This window comes from Silurus aristotelis, assembly GCF_946808225.1.
Source record: "Silurus aristotelis genome assembly, chromosome: 26".
In the NCBI taxonomy this organism is placed as follows: domain Eukaryota; kingdom Metazoa; phylum Chordata; class Actinopteri; order Siluriformes; family Siluridae; genus Silurus; species Silurus aristotelis.
Genome location: NC_139599.1, coordinates 2,676,910 through 2,698,315, shown reverse-complemented (window position 1 = coordinate 2,698,315; position 21,406 = coordinate 2,676,910). Strand labels below are relative to the sequence as shown.

Here is a 21,406-nt window from a genome sequence, read left to right as displayed (position 1 = left end):
GTATTATTCCAGGGTAATGATCAGGTTCGGTTCGAGCTGACCTGCTACGCCCTGTACCCTGATGTGAAGGTGAGAACCAGATTTTCTCATTTCTGTGTGTAATCTTTGATCCTTCTCGACTCTGTTTCATGCTTAATTTTTGTTGTCTGTTTCCTACATCAGATCATCTCTCCTTGGAGGATACCTGAATTTTACAACCGTTTCCGGGGCAGAAAGGACCTCATGGAGTATGCAGAGGTATTAAAAACAAAAATAATAATAAGCCGTTTGGATCTGTTTTATACTTCCTTATATTAAAGATCCTTATATTAGAACCTCATATACACTTTATTTACCCGTATTCAGATTTTTTTTTTGGTCTTCAGATCTTTGTAGTTCCACCTTTTTAAGAAGATCACATTCTGGATCTCATTACAGAAACATGGCATTCCTGTCCCGGTCACTCCAAAAGCCCCGTGGAGCATGGACGCCAACCTCATGCACATCAGGTCAGACTTACAAACCTGGGATACTTTAATATACACAATAAAAACAATTCTTGGTCGTCATTTTTTTTATTTTTATATTTGATATTATTGTTTGCAGATGCACACTTAAAAAATCATGTATGCAAAAATACATTTTTTAAATAGATTATAGGGACAAAAGTTTTGGGACACCTGACTTTTCCAGCAATATGTGGTTCTTATTGGTCCCCAATCTGGATTTGGTTAAATAAAAAATTTTCTTCGATATTTTAATACAATATAAGAATTTACCAGAAGTGATGTACAAATAATCAGCATTAAAATGTGTTCAATTGTTTGTTGCGTTGCTGCAGTAAAAAAAACAAAAAAAAAACATGATTGAACCCTATGAAATTTACAAAACTGGTACCATGATATGAAAATGGTACATCTATATCAAATCATATCATATTATATGACATCATATGAACATTTGAATTTTGATCTAACAGTAAATGTCTTTTTTCACAGCTACGAGTCTGGAATACTGGAGAACCCCAAGGTAAAATAAAAAATACCTTTTCCAATATCTAGCGTAAAAAAATTCTTTACCTTCTTGATTTACAGAAATATTCTGCAATAAACATTATAAACACAAGGGTGTTAATTAGGTCAGGAACTGATGTAGGTGAGGTGAGGAGACCTGGGGTGCAGTCAGCGTTCACATTCATCCCAAAAGGTATTCAGTAGGGTTGAGGTCAGAGCTCTATAGCAGGAGATCTTACACTCCAACACATGTAAAGCATATCTCATTGGAGCTAGATTTGTGCATTGTCATGCTGGAACACTTTTGGGTCTCCTAGCTAAATAATAATAATAATAATAATAATAATATGATTGTGGTGTTCTCTGGGTTTGCAAATATTTTTTGTCTTTTGATATTATGATGAGACTCATTTGAGACTCATACAGACAGACAGACAGACAGTGACCTGTCCTCAAAGTGGCTCTGGCTAATTTCTGATTTCATGGGAATGCACCGCCCATCTGGCCCCCTGGCTGCCTGGCACTCCCGGGGCCACCATTGTGTCTGCCTTGGGCTTCGACGTGGGAGGGGAAACACTTTAGGGTGACACCGTGACACTGAGATGTCACCGCTAACAGTAAAGTACAAAGGCCTCCGTCACACATACATGTCAGAGAGAGCAATGGAAAGAGAGAGAAAAAGTTAGAGAGAGAGTGAAATAGAGAGAGAGATAATAAGGCAGAGGAAGGGATGGAGAGAGATCATGTGCTGTCACTTCAGGAATGAACACGAGCAAAATAGCATTGTGCATTATTCCTTTTTGATATAAAATTAATTGGGTTGCTTTGAAATTATTAGGCTGTTTTGAGGCTGCATGATTGCAGAAGTACCTTTATAATTGTGGGTAATGGGTTATATATATATATATATATATATATATATATATATATATATATATATATATATATATATATATATATATATAATTGCTGTTAACTTGTTACTTGATTTTAGACAGTAATATCTAAGTATTCGCATCAATTGTATGACAAATCTGCGAGTATCCATTAAAACTCATTTTGATAAAAGAATCATTCAAACACCTTCTTTCACATATAACTTTTTGACCCAGAAATCTTCTAATAATTATCTTCTTATAATGAATCCTATAATATATAATATTTATATACACACGACAATACAGACTGTTCCAACACTTTTCTTTATTTTTTTATTTTTTTTTATCGTCTCTCGTTGTTTCCTTCTGTCCCCGGATTTGACCTCAAACGTGTCCTCCAGCCACGTTAGCACTCATTAAAATAGCATCTCTGTCAGACTTCAAGAGCCTCGGCCTAACTGAGAGTGACCTGATGGACCCACAGGACAAATATGAAAGAGAGACGTTGTTGTTTGGTAAATACAATGAGACCTTTGGTGTGACTCTGAGCTGGAGAGAAAATTAAATGTGTCTCTGGCCGGTCATGATCTTATTAATATTTAGCACCAGAGGGTGAGAGATGCGTAATGTTGGGTGGTCGGATTTTTTTGGTGGTCAGAGAAAAAAATGTTTTTAATTAGACAGCAAAATACCAGAACATGATTAAGTTTTGCATCAATTTTAAAAAAGTGTGCATCGGATACACGTTTGTTAAATATTTGTATCACGATGTATTGTTTTAAAAATTTGCATTGGTAAAAAAAAAAAAAAAAAAAAAACATTTTATTTGTATGTAATTATTAGATTTATTATTTAGAACGTGACCAATAATTTGCCAATATTCGATATGTAGATTGATTTCTCCTCACTAAAACGTTCTCTCGAGAACGTTCACTCAGCGCCACTGCTGAGGCCGAGGCGTGTCCTGAGAGTCATAGAATACAGATTAACATGGCAGAGGTAGAGCTGCATTTTCCTGCAGACAGAACAGGAAAAGAACATCTGGTTTTATTTATTTATGTATTTATTTTTGCACTACAAAGGCCTGTTTGTAAAAAGGCCATGCGTTAGAAGTCAGAAGGCACTTAAGTAAATTTGATTTGATTGTCTGTCTGAACCAAAGAAATAAAAGCTGTCTGTACCATATTGAATTGAATTGCAAAGCTTAAGACTGGAGACTCCTTCCATAAATAAACAAAAAACGAATAGGAATTTGATTTATGGCTCTTCCACATCATCGGATTATATATGGACAAAAGTGTGTGGACACCTGACCATATGATTCATACAAATCATTGAGTGCCCATTTACCGTTATAATAATCTCCACTCCTCTAGGAAGATGTTCCACTAGATTTTGGATTGTCCTTCTGGAGATTTTGCTCATTCAGTAAGTTAAGTCAGCGTTCCAATTCATCCCAAAGGTATTCAGTAGGGTTGAAGCCAGAGCTCTATAGCAGGCCACTAAAGATCTTCCACTTCAGCTTATTTAAAGCATATGGAGCTTCATGGAGCTGGCATGAGAACATTGTCATGCTGGAACAGGTTTGTGCCCTGACTTCTTGGTAAGAGTTTGGGAAACAACCGGCTTGAAAAATCAGGTGTCCCGATACTTCTGTCCATATAATTTATTTATCTACAGTATAAACAGATAAAATAGCTGATTCTTGGTTTCATAAACTGAATAAATAATTTCTGGATGCTTAGTCACCTCTGATTTATTACATCACCGTCTTTGATTCTTTTCCTATTACATAATGCTACAGAATGTTTCCTTTCTTCTTATTAGACAAAGCAAAAATAATCTCTTTCCTGCAAATTGTCAATGGAGATAAGTTACTTTCACTAGGACGCTCATTTACTCCGGGACCAACCGAGCTGTTTTTAAAGCACCAGAATTGATTGTAAGCATTTGAACATTAGTTAAAGTTTGTAAAGGTGACGTAAACAATTAGTTTTATTTCATAGTCACACAGTTTTGAATTCTAACTACACATGACTTTTATTTATCAGTTTGTTTAATGGTTTATTTCTGGTCAACTATCAGTGATCACCAAAAAACATTTCTGTGGAAAAATGCAAATCATCAGCTCTCATCACATAATTGTTCTGTCGTTTTCAATTTACCAGCAACTTATTCTAGAGAGAGAGAGAGAGAGAGAGAGAGAGAGAGAGAGAGAGAGAGTGAGTGGGAGCAATAGTCAAAAGACAGGCGATTTAAACGTCATTTCCAATCCAGTGACCAGATTTCACTGCTTTAGCTTTATTCCTGTCCTTCCATCTTTTCCTCACAGCTTACTCCCCCACTTTCGTTTTTTCCCTCTTTCACCCTATACCTCTCTCTCGCTCTTTCTCTCTCTCTCACTTTTAGCTCCAGGTCTTTGATTGAAAGGCAATGAGGCAGCTAACATGTGGAAAGCGAGAAATTTACTCGCTCTAAGTTCATGCCGTGGTCCTCTTTCAGAGGCCACGTATTCACTCGCCTCGGAGGACAACAATATGGGCAGAGCCGGATAAAGACCCTCATAGTGAGCCGTCTAAGCGGAGACATGATGGGCTAGTTCACGGACCATTTGCCACCAATGTGCCCCCTCTTTTTCTCTCCCTCTAGCTTTCTTTTTCTACCTACGGTTCGCCTCTCTGTCAGGGCCATGCAGCAGGGCCAGCTCCACCTGCAGGGGGCTGGAATTGAAATTCATTGATCTGCTCACATTCTCACTGCACCTCCCTTTTTATCGCTTCGCTTTTCCTACCTTGTGATGCTGCGTGCCGAGTTCTGGCCATGTGGAAGCTCTTCACAGGACTGCTGGGCATCTCTTGGCCCTGTAGGTAGTAAAATGTTTTAGTTTGGAAGTGTTGGCTTTCTGTATGAATGTTTTGGAGGTAGGACATATTTCTGTCATAGTCCCTTAGGGTTTGTGTGTATTTTCTCTGATGCTACACATGAATTCAGTTTGACTGATTAATTTATATTAATATAATAAAACTTAAGCTCATTATACAGAACAAATGCAACAGGGTTTATTTCAATGCGCTCATTGGGATTTTTATAATATACATAAAACCATGTGTAATGGTCTCTGTGAAATCGTCTCCAGTTCCAGGGTTCTCTAAATGTAAAAAAAACAAAACAAAACGAGGAGTAAATGCTATCTTGAAAGGCTGTTTTTTTTTTTTTTGTCTAATGAGCTTCAGGAGATGTAAAAAAAAATTATATAAAATATATAAGCACAGGTAGATTACTTTCTTTATAAACTGTTCATTTCTTTTCATTTCAATTACTCTAAAATGTTTTCACAATTTTGTGTGTATTTTTTATTTGACATTCATAAATTGTTCATTGCATGCAGTCAAATTGTATCAAAGTGCAAAAAGTCTGGTTAAAAAAAAACCCCAATATTTTACAACAGTGATTAATCAATATATCAACATTGTGCGAAATAATCATATTTAATATATTGGCACTATTTTCACAGCTCTATTTTGCACAAACGGTAGAAATGCGTGTAAAACCTCAAACTTCTCAGCTTATTAGCAAAATTCACTTCGCTTGAAATCCAGTGCTTCGGTCTCGGGCTTTTAGGACAGACGTGTATCTTCGCATGACAGAAATCAGCGAAGCGTAAATGAAAGGAGGCGACGCCGGGGCACTCGGGGTGCGCTGTTTAGTTAAAAGGAAAGCAAAGGCACTGATTTGGCCGTAGATCAGTTATCATGATGTTTGTTTGGTAAAGGTTTCCATTTAAATGCGCCCGGTGGTTATTTTGCATAGCTCCCCTGCAATTTGCCTCTGCTCAGGATGCGTCGCTTGCCATCTCGCCGTAATGTCAGGTAATTGGCAGGGGGGTGTCTCCTTTTGACACATCTCTTTGCTGCAACAAACCCACCATGCAAATGCAGATGAGATGGAGAAACTCACGCAAATTCACTCTCACGGCGTGTCCACTTTGTCAGAAAACCTGTAAAACATTTTTTTTCACACAATTGTTTTTTGTTTTAAATTTGGTATAGACAAAAAATAGCACAAGCACATCTTTCTAATCCTTTTTTCGTCCTCCGTCATGTCCATTTAAGACGGAGTCTGGATGTGAGTAAGAGCTCATCTGTATTGTAATAACACCAGATTTACTATTTTTCTGTACAGAATCATGCTCCTTCTGACCTCTATCTGATGACCAAGAACCCTGAAGATGCACCAAATACACCAGACGTGCTGGAGATAGAGTTTAGCAAAGGTATCTGTGTGTGTTTGTGTGTGTGTGTGTGTGTGTGTGTGTGTGTGTGTGTGTGTGTGTGTGTTGCCCCCATCAGTCAGCTCCGTGATGGGAGTCAGATCCCCTGCTGTGTTGAGATATTGACCAATCTTCAGTCGTATACTAGCCTCAGACCGTCTGCTCTGACATACTTAGAGCTCCAAACACACTCCGAAAAATAAAAGAATGGATACTAGCTCCAGTGTCAGAAATCATGACAGAGCAGTTAATGCTGATGCTTGCAGCATTAATATTTGTACTATCTTCAGACGAGGCTAAAAAACAAGCTGGTGGTGATTATAGCTGCTATAACATAAGTGATAAAAAGTGATAAAACTAGTTTTGTGAATATTTCACAAAATTCATCAATAAACTGTAAAAAGAATCATTCATTATTAAAAACAAACGTGAGAGGAAAACTCGCATTCTATTACAACACAATTAACAATTTATGAACGGTATTTATTTAGGATTAATATAATCATTATTAAGATATTATGATTATATATTAATAGATTACTTTATATTTAGTAATTCAATACAAATTAAAGAAAAGAATGGTGATAAAGAAGACCCAAATACACCTTAAATGCAACTTTATTAACTCTATATTAAAAAAAACTCAACACTACATTCCCCAAATTTTGAGAAGTTCCAACCAACTGCATAGAGAACCGAAGAACCTACAAGTTATAATTTTTTTCCCAAGCTCACCCAGTGAACTGATTGGATCAGACAGTAACGTCATTGTGTTGTTTAAGATAGTCTATGATCCTTTTCTGATCAGTATTCATAGATTTTAGTCACCTCCATTTAGTGTCCATGAGAAAAGCTGGTTTAGTGACAACACACAAAAGATCCACCTCCTCCTCCTCCTCTTCCCTGGTCCTGTAAAAAAAAAAAAACTTCTCCCTTTATTTTATTATTCCCTTTTTTCTTTTCTTCCCGCTTACTTTCTCAGCGCTTGCTTTCTCATCGATTAAAAAGAATTTTTAACTACTAAACCTTTTTCTTCTTGCCGTTTTTACAAGGCTGGCCCCTCCCTTTTTGCTTTTCCATGTCGTGCACTAACTCTGAGAGTAAAAAAATAAAGAGAGAGAGAGAGAGAGAGAGAAAAAGTGAGAGAGAATGACAGAGATAGGGCCCGAGGAAGGGGGAAAGAGAGGAAAAATGTAAAGCTTTAATTTTTCCTACAACTGTGTCTGCCGCGTCTTTGTACTATTCTGAGGAGAGGCCGAAGCAGAGAAAAGGACCTGCATGTTGATAGACACTGGGGAGGGGGGTATCCAAGAGACTCCAGCGTTCTTGCCGTGGTTTAATTTATTTGAACTTTTAATCTAATTATTAACTATTTGCAGTGATCCCCGGCATTGTTAAGCAGGCGAACACTGCTCTTTCGGGGCGCCCTTGCACCCGTCGGGGCGCTCCCAGGATATGGGAATGGGGCGATTAACAAAAGAACATGTCTGAAAATATTTTGTCAAGTCCCTTTTTACGTGTCATTCTAACAGGGCTTTTACACCCACGGCCGAGAAAGGGCGACCCGAACCGCTCCATTCGGCTGTGATTGGCAACTGCAAGCATGCTAAATGCTAATGAGGCTCCCAGATGCATAGAAAGGGAGGAGTAGGTGGTTAAGGGTGGAAAACGATCAGCACTTTTTTTTTCTTTTCCACTTCTTCTACTTGGTCAAAAGAGTCCTCGGGCCTTCTCTTCTTGTCTTTCTTCCACTCGCTCTAGATCTCCACCCTAAGCCCAATCTATTGCATCGTTTCCACCTTTGGCCTCCGAGTTGCTCATTCCATGCTATGAATAAGTCGCCTATTGACAGTGATTTATTTATGGGGCTCCAAAGGGTGTTGGTTGAAAAGAGTAAGCGCTGGACCAGACATGGTGGCTCTTACATAGTGTTAGTTTGTGCCAGAGTGTTCAACTGTGTCCTATTTGTCTTTTTTGTTTCTTTTTTTTTTTTTTTTTTTTTTTACCATGAATGTCTTTCATGTAGAGACGCCGTGAAATCATCCAAACTCAATAGTGCAATTAAAATAAACCCGCTGCTAAACATATAAACCCGCTGCTAAACATATGACTGTCATTCTTCATTTATTTCATAACGAAATTTATAAAAAATAATAATAATAATTTAATAAATTACCCATAATTAGCCTACCAACCTAAAGAAAACGATGTAGCGGTGCTTTACACAGCTTTTATGCTTGTCATCTTAGCTGGGTTTGTGTCTCTGTGTAACCGTGTCTTAGATTTAAATTGCATTCAGGAACTTTTACACCAGCATCTCCACCATTTCGGATTTCTAATTAATATTATCACGATACTAATTGCTAGACGATGCTAAGTCAAACTAGCAATAGTTTTTTTGACTAATCTCTCAAATGTTGGTGCAATAATCAAGCCAGCTGAATACTTACTGCCGTTATAACACAAAGTATGCATTATAATGGGTCTTATTTTCGATCTCACATCTGTTAAAGTTTAGATTTGAAGCCTGTTACTGTCTGCCTGTCTGTCTGTCTCTCTCTCTCTCTCTCTCTCTCTCTCTCTCTCTCTCTCTCTCTCTCTCTCTCTCTCTCTCAATTCCTCTCTATCTTTCCAAGAGGACATGGGGACACAATAGCTGGAGTGTGTAATTAAATTACTGAAGGCTCTGCTCACGATTTCACAGCTTTAAGAGTAGTAAAGCTTTTGAATTTATAAGTGCTTTTCTTCAGTGCTGCTAGTCACCTCTTCCCACCACTCCTCCCAAATCACTCCATCCCTCCTCCAGATCCCTTCAGCACCGTGTTGAGTTTAGGTGCTCTTTTTTCCCAAGCCAAATGGTGAATGGTCTTCACCATTTGGAAGAGGAATATAAGATCGAACTAAAAACTTTAACTTGTCTGGCAACCAAGCATTTTATTAAAATAGATGAGGCATATTGACAGATGCTAAAAAAAAACGCCAATCTAAAGTTCACTTATGGTTTTCTGTAGAGGTTCAACCATTAGGGTTATTATTGTAAGTGTAATGAATGGAGAGGGTGGTGTGTGTGTGTCTGTGTGTGTGTCTGTGCGTCTGTGTGTGTCTGTGTGTGTGTGTTTGGGAGGGTCCAAAAAATTTCAGTAAAACTTTTGCTTATATATAAAAAATTTTTTCTTTCATCTTTACAGGTGAAAACTATTTAATTGAGCATCCCATAATTCGCATTAGTTCTTTTAGGAAAATAAAATCAAGCCTTTTTTTCTTTCAGGTCTTAAAAATAAGCAATATAAATATTTCTCAGGTTTTCTGGTATGTATCTGTGTATAGTTTTGCTTCATATTTTGATAAACGCTAACTCAGCCATAAAAACGTGTGTGACAGGTGTCCCAGTAAAGGTACGCCACCTGAAAGAAGGAACATCCAAAGACACGCCGCTGGAGATCTTTAACTACCTGAATGAAGTAGGGTAAGTCTCTGGGACAGTGGAATATATATTTAAAATATTAAATTTGACACTATTTTATAATTGTGTATATGTCTTTCCTCCCAGAGGGAAGCACGGAGTCGGCCGAATCGACATTGTGGAAAACCGCTTCATCGGAATGAAGTCTAGAGGTATTTCTACCATCTCTGTGATCTCAAAGGTCTACGCTTTTTAACATCCGTAAAAAATGGATTTAAACGGTTTTTGTCTTGTTGGGTTTTTTTTGTCATTGTGCATCACATCAGTTTGCAACAAAGACCAGTGAATCTACTCGCTTTCCATTTTACCTCAGAGTGGCAGGTAGAAATTTCAACCTCACTCCGGATGTTATTTCCGACTTGTTTGTAGCTTTGGTCTGAAAGAAAGTGAAGGTGTACGATGTAGAGACTGCAGCATCTGAAGATGACAGGCTGTGTTTATAACAAAATCTGTAGTGAAGTAAGAGATTTCTCAGTGTGTGCACACACATGTCTCGATTCCTCGGCAGACAGTGGGTCATTTCCGAGTAACGGATTGGAAATGACTCTCGGTTGACGGTTGTCAACGGAATAATGCTGAACAGATGTGCGGTGGACCTGGCAACCCTCCTCAGGCCATTAGCTTGCTGTTTGTGTTTGTTGTTCCCTCTGGCTCAGGCTTGCGGTCAGCTGTCACACTGTCAGTCAGGATGAAGTCTAAAACCTTACAAAGGCAAAAGCGGTCAGGAATGTAGCAGATTTATTTCCACCTGCCGCTGACATATCTGTGAGACCTACGGAAGTGTTTTTTAAATAAGAACGCACGGCATAACCAACATGGTTCTTGTGATGTTTTTGCTTATTTTTATTGACCTGTACATCCGAACACACACACACACACACACACACACACACACACACACACACACACACACACACAAACTCACTTCTTACATTCACAGCAAAAAAGGCAAAACATTTTGTATCCTATTATCTGTAATGATTCATGAGGAGTACATTTATGCAACTCTAAATTGCATGAAAACAAGCTAATTATGGCGTTTTAAATGACATAAATCATCAGGACACCAGAAGGAACTTTTGCTGTGTTTCCACACGGACGGTTTTAATTGCCGGATTTTAGTGCTTAATTTGAGACTTGGCGCATCAATAAAACAAATAATTAGTGATAAAAAAAAAAAAAAAAAATCCATTTATTTATTCTTTAAATATCCGAGTAAAGTAAGGACGTCGTGAATAAATGTGGGTTGCGTTAAAGGTTTTAATTTCACCTCTTTTATATTTATTTATATTTATTATAAAAATGGGCAAACAGAACAGAAATGCATGCTGCATTAATCATGCATTAATACAATTATTGCCATTAAAAATTTTTATTTATATATATATATATATATATATATATATATATATATATATATATATATATATATATATATTATAAATATTATAAATAATTATACTTTTTTTTTTTTGATAACTATATTAAATTAATTATATAATATAATTTGCATGTTGGTTGATGTGAATCAGTGACTTAGTGATAAGTGATTATCTGCTTTAACTATTTAATTAATTTAGTTTGCTTATCCCGTCACTGGCCGTTAGCTGGTTCTGAACATGCCTCGGGTTATGTGCAATTGAGCGTAATTTGTGTGTGTATTTTTGTGTGACAGAGGCTTTGAAGTGTTAAAACCTGGCATTAATTCCACACTGCTGTCTAGGAGAGAGACGTATCTTTTCAAATAGCAATAAGAATGCTAAGCTGCTTCGGCCTACCTGTGCAGGGCGGGGCACAGAAATAGCCATGAGCCAAGCAAGGAGTAGTTTTACTACCCATACACACACACACACACATGCACACACCTACTTTTCTGTGTCATTTAGGCTACCTTTTTCTCCTACTCTATCTTATTCTCACTCTCTCTCTCTCTCTCTCTCTCTCTCTCTCTCTCACACACACGCGCGCACGCGCACACACTTTAAAAGATTAATGCTTGCAAATCAGCAAGCTTTTGTCTGGATAATCTGTGCTAGCCAGTCCATTCCTTTAGGGAGCTTAATTCAAGGAGTTATCAGATGCCCCCTTATGGAACTGGAGCACTTTAGTTCTTTGGCTCTGGCCTCACTTAAATCCACAGAGCCTTAATGTATCAGATTGCCAGATTTCAGTGCTTAAAAGATCAGTCGTTTTTTTAAGTCCTGTTTTGGGCAGAAGGATCTATGGTGATTCAGCTTTCCCTCTGCCGGCCTGAGGCCTGCTTCCCAATTAAGAGCTTTGTGATATAGAGGAATGCTTGGTAGAAACTTGTGGATTTAACTAAAGACTCTTTCTTCTTGTGATTAGACTAGTATCTGTATTTCACCAGAATATCTTAAAGGTATATAGTGTTAGAGATGGGACATAACTGTAGGAAATGTCAATTTCCTACAGTTATGTCCCATCTCTAACACTATATACCTTTAAGACATTTCCTACAGTTATGTCCCATCTCTAACACTATATATCTTAAAGGTATATAGTGTTAGAGATGGGACATAACTGTAGGAAATGTCAATTTCTTTTCCACTTATGTCTTGCTATTAAAAGGACTCTGGAGCAATTATACTTATCTCAGTCACACTTAGCAGTGATATAATTCTGTGTGTTTTCCTGAAAATATTTAAACTCAAACTCGTTGAAGTAAATGCAAGGGCATATAAAACAGTCTTTAATTACAAAACATACGGAAGAGGCAAAAACTGTAGTCACAAACAAGCAAAAGGTCAGGTGAAGTACATACAAAGTCCAGATGGGCAAAAACAAATAACAAAACAAGGGTGCAAACAACATGGCAACAGGAAACCAAAATTGTGACATGCTCGGTAAGTCTAGGAATAAGTCATTAAGAGCGTTACTTAAAAGATATTTAGAGAGGAAGGGTTTTTTTATACAGTGTGGTAATAGCTGGGAAAAATTGTGTAGACTGTTAGGTGGCATTTGTGTTCGCAAAATTGAGAGGCTGTGTTGTTGGAACTGAAGTTTTCAACTGAATGTGACCTGGCACCTTGTGTATATATATAATCTGCTCTATAAGAATTAGTGAATTTTGTTCATAACATAAAAAAAAGATGAATACAATTAAGGCTGATAAAACACTGTTAACATATAGCAGCATAAACATGTATACCAGCGTATTTAAAAAAATAAGATTTTTAATAAATACAGAATGGAAAAGGTAGAATGCACACCTGAAAGGCACCATCAATGTTAAATAATAGATTAGGGCTGTGTATCGGCAAGAATCTGGCGATACGATATGTATCACGATACAGGGGTTGCGATACGATATTTTGCTGTACATTGCGATACCGTAAGCAAGGCGGTATATTGGGATATTTCTAATTTTAGGAATAGGATTTAATTTTAGGAAATCTTTCAAGAAAACACAACCATATGCAAACTTTAGCAAAACAATTATTTAACTAGAACACATTGGGATTTACATTTGCATTAATTACATCTAAAATGACACTGCTAACCCTAACCCCTTAAACCTACCCATACCATAAATCCTGTGCCAGCCTTATCCGTATCACATCTTAGTGGTTTTAAGTGTTTTGCAATACATGAACACAATTTGTATGATTGTTCCTAACATGGTCATGAAAATTTTTTTTTTTAAACATATGCACATATAGTAGTTAATGACACCAAATATGAAGTGAGATTGAGGATGGTGATGATTATTATTATTGTATTATATAATTAGTATTACCATTAATTTTAGGCTAGTAGTAAAAGCATGATTTGAGCACTAACTAGTGTTTTAAATCCAAAAGCTACAATCCTTTGGAGTCAAGAAAAAAGAGTAAGAAAGACGTTTCTTTCTTCTATAAAGGTAGAGTGCAGTAGGGCAAGGAAAGACATGCAGGAGCTGCACTCTCGCAAGTGTAGTCCAGTCTAAATGTAGGTTTGTGTATATCGTACTATTCTTCAACCCACAAATTGAGCTTCGTCTGGTTATAAGTGTGTGGCAGTGTGCGCATGGACGGTCGATGTTTTTAAATATCGGTATTGCGTTTTTTGAGAATCAATACAGTATCGCGGTAAAATATTGTGATACTCAATGGTATCGAAATTTTTAGACACCCCTACAATAGATAATGTTAAATACAAGTCTTTGCAATTTGATCTTGAGGAACATTATTTTAAAATGACCTATGTTAAGCTTTATTTTTGTGAAATTGTCTCTAAAATATATCCAATCATAACCTAATTAGTTGCAAAATGTTCCATCAAATCCAAAATGTCCTTATTTTTTCCTAAAAATTGTATATTTCCTCAGATTAAGCTTTTGATATGTTTTTTATGTTTTAGTTTGAATAATATTTGAGTTTAATGCAAATCATTGCGGTTTAATTTACATTTTACACAGCGTCGCAACTTTTTCAAATTTGGGGTTGTGCATAGAAAGACTTTAATGACACCAGACAAGAGACAAATTACTAGAGAATTTCAACTTTTACCTCAGATATGTTGATAATTTTCTAAGAAAAGATTCACAGCAGGTGAATTATTACTATAAATAAAGTTTGAGTCAACTGCAAACACTACCCTCATAGAACAAAGCATTTGGTATGTAGGGTACATTCTGCGTAATACAGAGCTGATTATATATCTAGCTAGCATATCTAACAAACACTAAGATAAATCTTTAGGAAATGTGAACATTTACCTTAGATATGTAACCTATATAAATATTGGTGCTTTTAACATGAAAAGATGAAAATACTTGATGGCGATTACACTATAAATGTGATAAAAGTGTACAAATGATCAACATTTACCTCAGATGTTTTGTTAAAATGCTAGAAAACGGCTCAGGGTAGCAGCTGTACTGAATGTTAGCATTAGCTCCTTTTTAACATGGCTCAAATTGAACAGAAAATATGCACGTCTATATTTTGCTCAAATTGAACAGGCGAAATTTGTGCTTTTATCATGATAAAGTGAATACGCTAATCATTTGATTGTTCAGAATAGAGCAGTATTGGTATCTACCAGAAACGTTGTCTCCATGATTTAATGTGCCACTGTATAAACCTGTTCAAATGGATAAAACCTTTGCGTCCCATCTTGCTGTCCTGCTTCTCTTTAGACAACTGAGTGACAGCTTTATTTGTGCATAAGTTAAATATCCGTCTTCCACGAGCATACACACAAACACACACACACACATAGAGACATGGAGGTTGTAAATTGCAGGGTGGAAGAGTCAGAGCAGTAGATCTTGGCAGCTGAGGGTTGTTACCCTATCATTTCCGCTCATTGCTCTGTCTATAACAGGTGATGGACAGCACGCTGGTCAGCAGACTTTATTATCTTATGATGATACCTGGACAATGACCAGACTCATCAACTCTATCAATTCTAGCATCTTCTAGACAATTTGATAGCTCTGTTTATTTATAATGCTTGCTGTTCGGTTTAGATATCATTCTCTTACGTGTACATTTTTCATTTCGTGCTTCCTGTCAGGTATCTACGAGACGCCCGGAGGCACCATTCTCTATCATGCTCACCTGGACGTCGAGGCTTTCACGATGGATAGAGAGGTCAGGTCTATCAAGCAAGGGCTGGGAATTAAGTTCTCTAAACTTTTGTATAATGGTAAGACTTGAGGCAATTTTTTTTTTCATTAAATATTGTATAATAACATTTAATGATATGCAAATCATTAAATAGTCTGGTTTTGGAATATTCCTGAACGAAGCGAGAAAGGTCTACTACACGTTCATATTAATCTATCTATTTATATACACATATGTGTACATATAAACTCTTTATTAATTTCTGTAAGAGCACAAATACCAGATTGTTTTGTGTAAAAGTTCCTGTTCTCTTTTTGTTCACTTACAAGTCACATACAGTAACAGATGTTACATAATAATAAAGCCCAAATGTGAGCACCTAGCTCCTTCCTTTCTCTCTCACACCGAGCCTCTTCTTTTATTCTCCGTCCTTCTCTGGCTCAGGTGTCCTAATCTCTTCGTCACAGGCAGCAGGCTGCTCTCTGGCCCATCTTCCCTTCCCATAATAGGATTTGAACTCATTAGTGGCTAATTACAGATCAGTCTCCCTGCAATTAAAGCCACATGGGAGTGAGAACAGGCACAGGGAAACAGAGCACCTTACAAAGGTGTGAACAGATTAAACTCATTAGACTCCTGTGTTCAGGGGAAACGGAGGCGGACGGAGCCAGAGAGGGATTGCTCGGCCCCTGCTGTCCTGCAGAGAAGAGAGAGATGGACGGACTAAACGCAGGGCTTCGTTCACACCTGCAGACACTCACAGCCTCAGTGGACACACTAATAGCAGGGGGAAAAATAGTGGGGAGTGTTAAAGAAAAAAAAACTCTGGTAGCTCGGCTTTACACAATGGATCATAACTTTCAGACCTAATGCAGTATTTCTAATGCGGTTTATATTAGGAATAAACCTAGTTAATAGCTTGAATTCCCCTGAATTATTTAGGAATTTAAGCTACGGATATAAATAATTGCATGCTTGCTATCATACATTTTAAAGTCTTATTTTTCTCTGCATGAGATAAAAAGATATTTTGATAGTATACATTCCTATATTAGAAATTGGTAGAAATAAAACCAAGATACATAACTGATTAAACTTCTTTTCTACTTTTTCTTCCCAAGCTTGGTGCTTTGGAGCAGCATAGTGATATATTAAACACATGGACAAAATGACTTTTGTTATTAGCTGTGTCTGAAATCACAGATTTACAGTGCCTGTCAAACGTTTGGAAACACCTCAACTTTTTAACATCTTTTAAAAAAATCTATGCAGCAAACTAGGTAAAAGGGCAAAAACACACAAGTATTGGAGTTCTAGGCTTGACATTTCTACATGTTTTATGGACAGATGAGTCCAAATGTGACATTTTGGCTCTAACATAACTTATATAATACAGAAAACCGGAAAGAAGATGTTAGCAGAGTGCCTCACCCCCACTGTCAAACATGGAGGTGGAAGCTGGGGAGCAGGGAAGGTGAAAGTAACACTGAAACAACATGGCAACTATTTTATACGCCAACCCATGCCATGCAAGTCCGTCTGGACTGCGAAGCATATATCCAATCTCTGGGATGAACTGGATTACAGAAAGAAATCTCCAACTAGTAAAGAACACCTTTGGCATGTTTCACAAGAGGCATAGCAAAGTATTTCAGCTGAATGTTTAAGGAAACTAAGTGTCCGGATGCCAATAGTGTGCAAAGCTGATATTCTTTCTGAGGGGAGTTTTTAAATGGAAATAAAATGGAACATCTAGACATTTATATTAATATTCATAGAGTAAATCTACATAAATTACTCAGGTTGTTGCATAGAAACAAAGAGAACATGCATGTGTCTTTATAAAAAAAACTCTAAAAATATATACTTTTTCAAAACACAAACGTATATTATTAATATTGAAAAAATGTTAAAAGATTTGTATATAAAACTGGCATTTTTCTACATTTGAAAGGTAGGTGAAAGGTTTATTAATGTATATACTATTCCATAAAAGGTAAATCAGACTACTCTAAAGGTCTTCTGGCTCTTATAGAAAAACTCCAGGAACATTAAGTGGCAACAGTCATTCAAGAAACTCTGAAAGTATCTTTAAAATGTTTAAATCTGATTAACGGTAGATGAGATTTTCTTTGCTGATACAGAATTCAATCTATTTTTTCTGTAGTAATTAATGCCTCCTTTTCTCACCTTTGCTAGGATTTTGGTACAGCCCAGAGTGTGAATTTGTGCGCCATTGCATTGCCAAGTCTCAGGAGAATGTAGAGGGCAAAGTGCAGCTGTCTGTGTTTAAAGGCCAAGTCTATATCCTGGGTCGGGAATCACCCAAATCTCTGTACAATGAAGAGCTTGTCAGGTAACCACCATAACATTTAATATCTTGGTAGGTTCATTTGTCCTTGTGAGAACATTTCACTTGACCACAATTTTTTTTTAATTTTTAAGATTTAGAGTTAGATTCAATTATTGGATAGAGGGTCCTCACAAGCATAGTAAGCCAAGTGTGTTTTATGTGTGTTTAAACTAAACCTTGAACTTTTTAAAAATATCTTTTCCGAATCACATATACCATAGAGAACATTAATTGAACCGTGAAAAAAAGTGTTGTAAAGTAAATAAATGCTAGCTGCTCAACTCTCTTCAAGTCTAGTTCAATTATTGGGATTATATCCATAATAAAATTTTTGAAAAGAATGAAAAAAGCCTAATATTATTCCTTTATAAATAACATTTAAAATTTAGTTTGTGTTTTTTAAACTAAATCTGCACAGACAGGTTTTATGGCATTACTACTATTATTTATTTTTGTTTGTATTCTTGTTTAATTTAAATCAGATCACTCAATGCAAATCAATAAAAAAAAAAGGTCTGCTACAAGGTTTAAATGGACCAAAGCGTCACTGATTTTTTTTTTTTTTTTTTGTGAAAATGTATCAGGGCATTTTCCATTAGTTTCCATTAGTGACCAGAAAATGTAGGCACCTTGTCCACGATCAAGCGCGGTGTGTGATGCTTGAACAGGTCACTCAGCATGTCATCCATTGAGCTGACACCATCTGTAGAGGAACAAAAATCTACACAGTACCATTAGCTTTAGAAGGTGAAACAAACGATTCTTTCCTACAATTTTTTCCATCCATTGCGTTGTCTCTCTTTCCTTCTGCCTTGTCCTGGGAGAACAGTGAATGTATTTAGTGCCATGACCCTTGGATGCCCTCGGGGCAGGCTCAGAGCTGACCAAAGCGGAGCACCCATATGCCCAGATCTCTCCTCTTGCCTCAGCTGCACGCTAATGGCCCTCACGGCCATGCTGGGGGAAGTGGCCTGTTTCATGCTGGTTAAGCATGGAGACATTCAGTTGAAAAGGTCACATCGGTGGATGTCGCTTTGTGTTTCATCGAGACTTTTAAAGAAGAACTGAGTGTGAAAGAGAAGAAGGACGAATGTGAGTGAGAAAAAGAGAGAGTCCTGGTTTCTCGGTCTCCCTGTGGTGAATCAACAGGGATCAGTAAATAGTGTCATTAGCACAGTGGTGTCCCTCACACGCTGTATTGATCCAGCAGAAATGTCACAATGTGGCGCACCGAGTGATTACACTGACAGCTGTACATACAAAGAGTTACACACAAGGATAAACACATACACACACAAGCTACAGGAAGGGGGTCTGTTTTTACATCCCTTGCTACATTTAGTTCAGATCTTTCCCCAGACTTCTCTACTCACCGAGTATGTCTTCTTTTCCCCTACATCCACCATTTTCTTCCCATCGTCCTCCTTCTGTCCTAAAGGCCTAATTAATGTGTTAGGCTTCTCACTAGGTTTCTGTGTGCAGCTCAGAGCAGCAGGTATAAACTACTGTAATTACAAAATACTGAGAGAAAAAAGGAAATCAGATCAATAGGAAGACTATGGTCGAGAAAAAAAAAAAGAGTCCACTCTGAACATTTATCTGTATTCATTTGGCACATACGATTATCTGAAGCAAATTAAGAGAGATAGGATCAAACCCAACCACGGAGACGACAATGAGACAAGTGCTGCATGACTGATGCTCTTTTTACCGCAGAACCACCGAACCTTTCAAGGAAATGTTGAGCCTTCCAACCAGTACCATTACATAATCACATGTAGGAGTTAAACAACATACAAATAACACTTGTGGACACTCTGGAAAAGTGAACAAGGCATTTTTCTGACTTTGCAAAAGGAGATGTTTGTTGCATTAATCTGTTTTTTTATATTTATATCTAGTACAAACAGGTAACAAACGAAAAGAAAAAAAAAACATACTACTGTATATGGAACCCCTTCAGAGCACTGAGGGCTCATAATCATCTGATGAACACATGAGGAACCTTTTTTGAAGGACTGTAATAAATACAAACTTGTGGATATGTGAAAGTAGTAAAAGTAGTTTGCTTTGTTTCTCTCTGTGGGTACGCTTTTAAGGTCCAAATAGAACCCCATGTCAAATATATATTATATATATTACTCAAAACGAGTAAGTGTTTGAAAGGCCCTTGAGGAACGTTTAAACAAGTATAGAAGACAGCATAATGTATTCTGTACAATTCTTTAAAACCCTGACATCCCTTTTTTTTTGTTCGTCCCTCTGAGGGACCCTTAAAGGTTCTATGCAGAACTCCAACCACAGAGGGTTTATCTTTAGTGTGCTAAGAACCTTTAACTATTGAAGAAAGCCTTGGGGGGATTTAAGGTTCATGTTCTGTAAAACCTCCACATCCAATCTCATCCATGAGCTACCCTCTTAGAAAATGTAGAACTTTGACTTTAAGGGTCAATCCAGGGTCAAGTGAAACTCCTTTTGGAAGCTACAAACCCTTAACCATCCAAACAACCCTTGAGGAAACTTTTTTCTTAAGAGTGTAGAAGATTTTAGATGAAGACTTTAATCCTCTGTTTATGAGCTGTAGTCAAAGAAAAAAACGAAATCCTTGAGGGTTCCTTGTTTCTGTCTCTGGAACCATTAACGCCTTTATGCACAACTTAAAAAAGTAGGATTTTGTACTTGTGAAGGAGAAAACTCCAATGTACCTGGAAATAGATTCTTCAGGACTCTTGAACTTTTCTGGAGAGTTCCTGCAAAACATAATCTCCCAGTTGGTGTTTTGAGGATAATGATGATGGTGATGAATGGAGCTAATACCTCACTTCAAAAGGTGTTCTCATTTTGAGTAAGATTGGGGCAGAACAGTTTTTATATTGTAGCATGCCAGGTTTGAATGCAAAATGCAACTTCTACAATTAAGTACGTCATTTAGGCAATTCATTGTATTCTATATTTTGCTGAGTTTCTCAGTGTGAACATACTACTTGCATGCATTACTTGAATCATTAAATTTAAATCACTAAATTTAAAACAAAGCTGACTTTTTGCTAGCATTAGCAATAGCATTACATTCGCAATGCACTTACCATTAAGCAAAAGGTTTTTCCCAGGATGAATGATTTCATACCGCCATTATTTCTTGGTGGTACTAGATGAATAAAACTTCGCTGCATGACCCATGACCACTGATCATCAACACATACAGATTTATACTGACTCTGAACTTAAACAGTGTAGTTCAATAAGAATCAGATCTGAGTACCTGCTGAAGCAGCTGATTTCCCTCCTCTTTCTCCTCCAGCATGGATGTTCAGGGAGACTACGATCCATCAGATGCCTCAGGCTTCATCAAGATTAATGCAGTCAGGTAGGTGCATATGTTTTAACATACCTAAATATAGATTCTATCTGAAATGGTGTATTTTTTAGTCAGTCTCTACAAATTTTTTTATTTCACTTTCTTCTAATTCCTTTCAGGCTCCGTGAGCATCACAGGTTGCAGGGAGGGAACCAGCTGAAGCAGTAAAACACTCGAAGCTTCATAACTCAGCCTATACATCTTCTCATACTGTCTTTATTCTCGTATAAGTCTTTGATTACTTGATAGCATGGTTTTTGTATGGTCACAGTCCGTGACGGTTTATTAAAAGCACTTAAACTATCTCTGCTGTTTTGTTCTTTTCTAACATACACTTTATTGGCAAAAGCATTGGGACACCGGATCTTTCCCTGTATATGTGGTTCTTTTCAAACTGTTACCACAAAGCTGGAGGCACTCAATCGTACGTCTTTAGATGCGCTATAATAAAATTTTGCATTCACTAAAACTTGGAAACCCAAACCTGTTCCAACATGGCAATGCACCTGTGCACTGGGT

The 21,406-nt window shown here is 37.2% G+C and overlaps 1 protein-coding gene and 1 long non-coding RNA gene across 2 annotated transcripts in view; both read left to right on the top strand.

Annotated features, from left to right (window-relative positions):
- ass1 (argininosuccinate synthase 1) overlaps positions 1-21,190 on the top strand; it is a 28,103-nt gene extending 6,913 nt beyond the window's left edge. Inside the window, exons 5-15 of the mRNA XM_083531350.1 lie at positions 13-69; positions 163-237; positions 418-488; positions 978-1,008; positions 6,053-6,143; positions 9,522-9,606; positions 9,691-9,755; positions 15,124-15,255; positions 17,376-17,532; positions 20,831-20,896; positions 21,007-21,190. Coding sequence (XP_083387476.1) covers positions 13-69; positions 163-237; positions 418-488; positions 978-1,008; positions 6,053-6,143; positions 9,522-9,606; positions 9,691-9,755; positions 15,124-15,255; positions 17,376-17,532; positions 20,831-20,896; positions 21,007-21,055 — 879 coding nt within the window. The 3' untranslated portion in view covers positions 21,056-21,190. The remainder of the gene's footprint in view (positions 1-12; positions 70-162; positions 238-417; positions 489-977; positions 1,009-6,052; positions 6,144-9,521; positions 9,607-9,690; positions 9,756-15,123; positions 15,256-17,375; positions 17,533-20,830; positions 20,897-21,006) is intronic.
- On the top strand, positions 12,123-15,115 carry LOC310720639. Its single transcript, XR_014531788.1, has 3 exons — positions 12,123-12,586; positions 12,729-14,240; positions 14,272-15,115. It is a non-coding gene; the product is annotated as an uncharacterized lncRNA (long non-coding RNA).
- Positions 21,191-21,406: the final 216 nt, after the last annotated feature.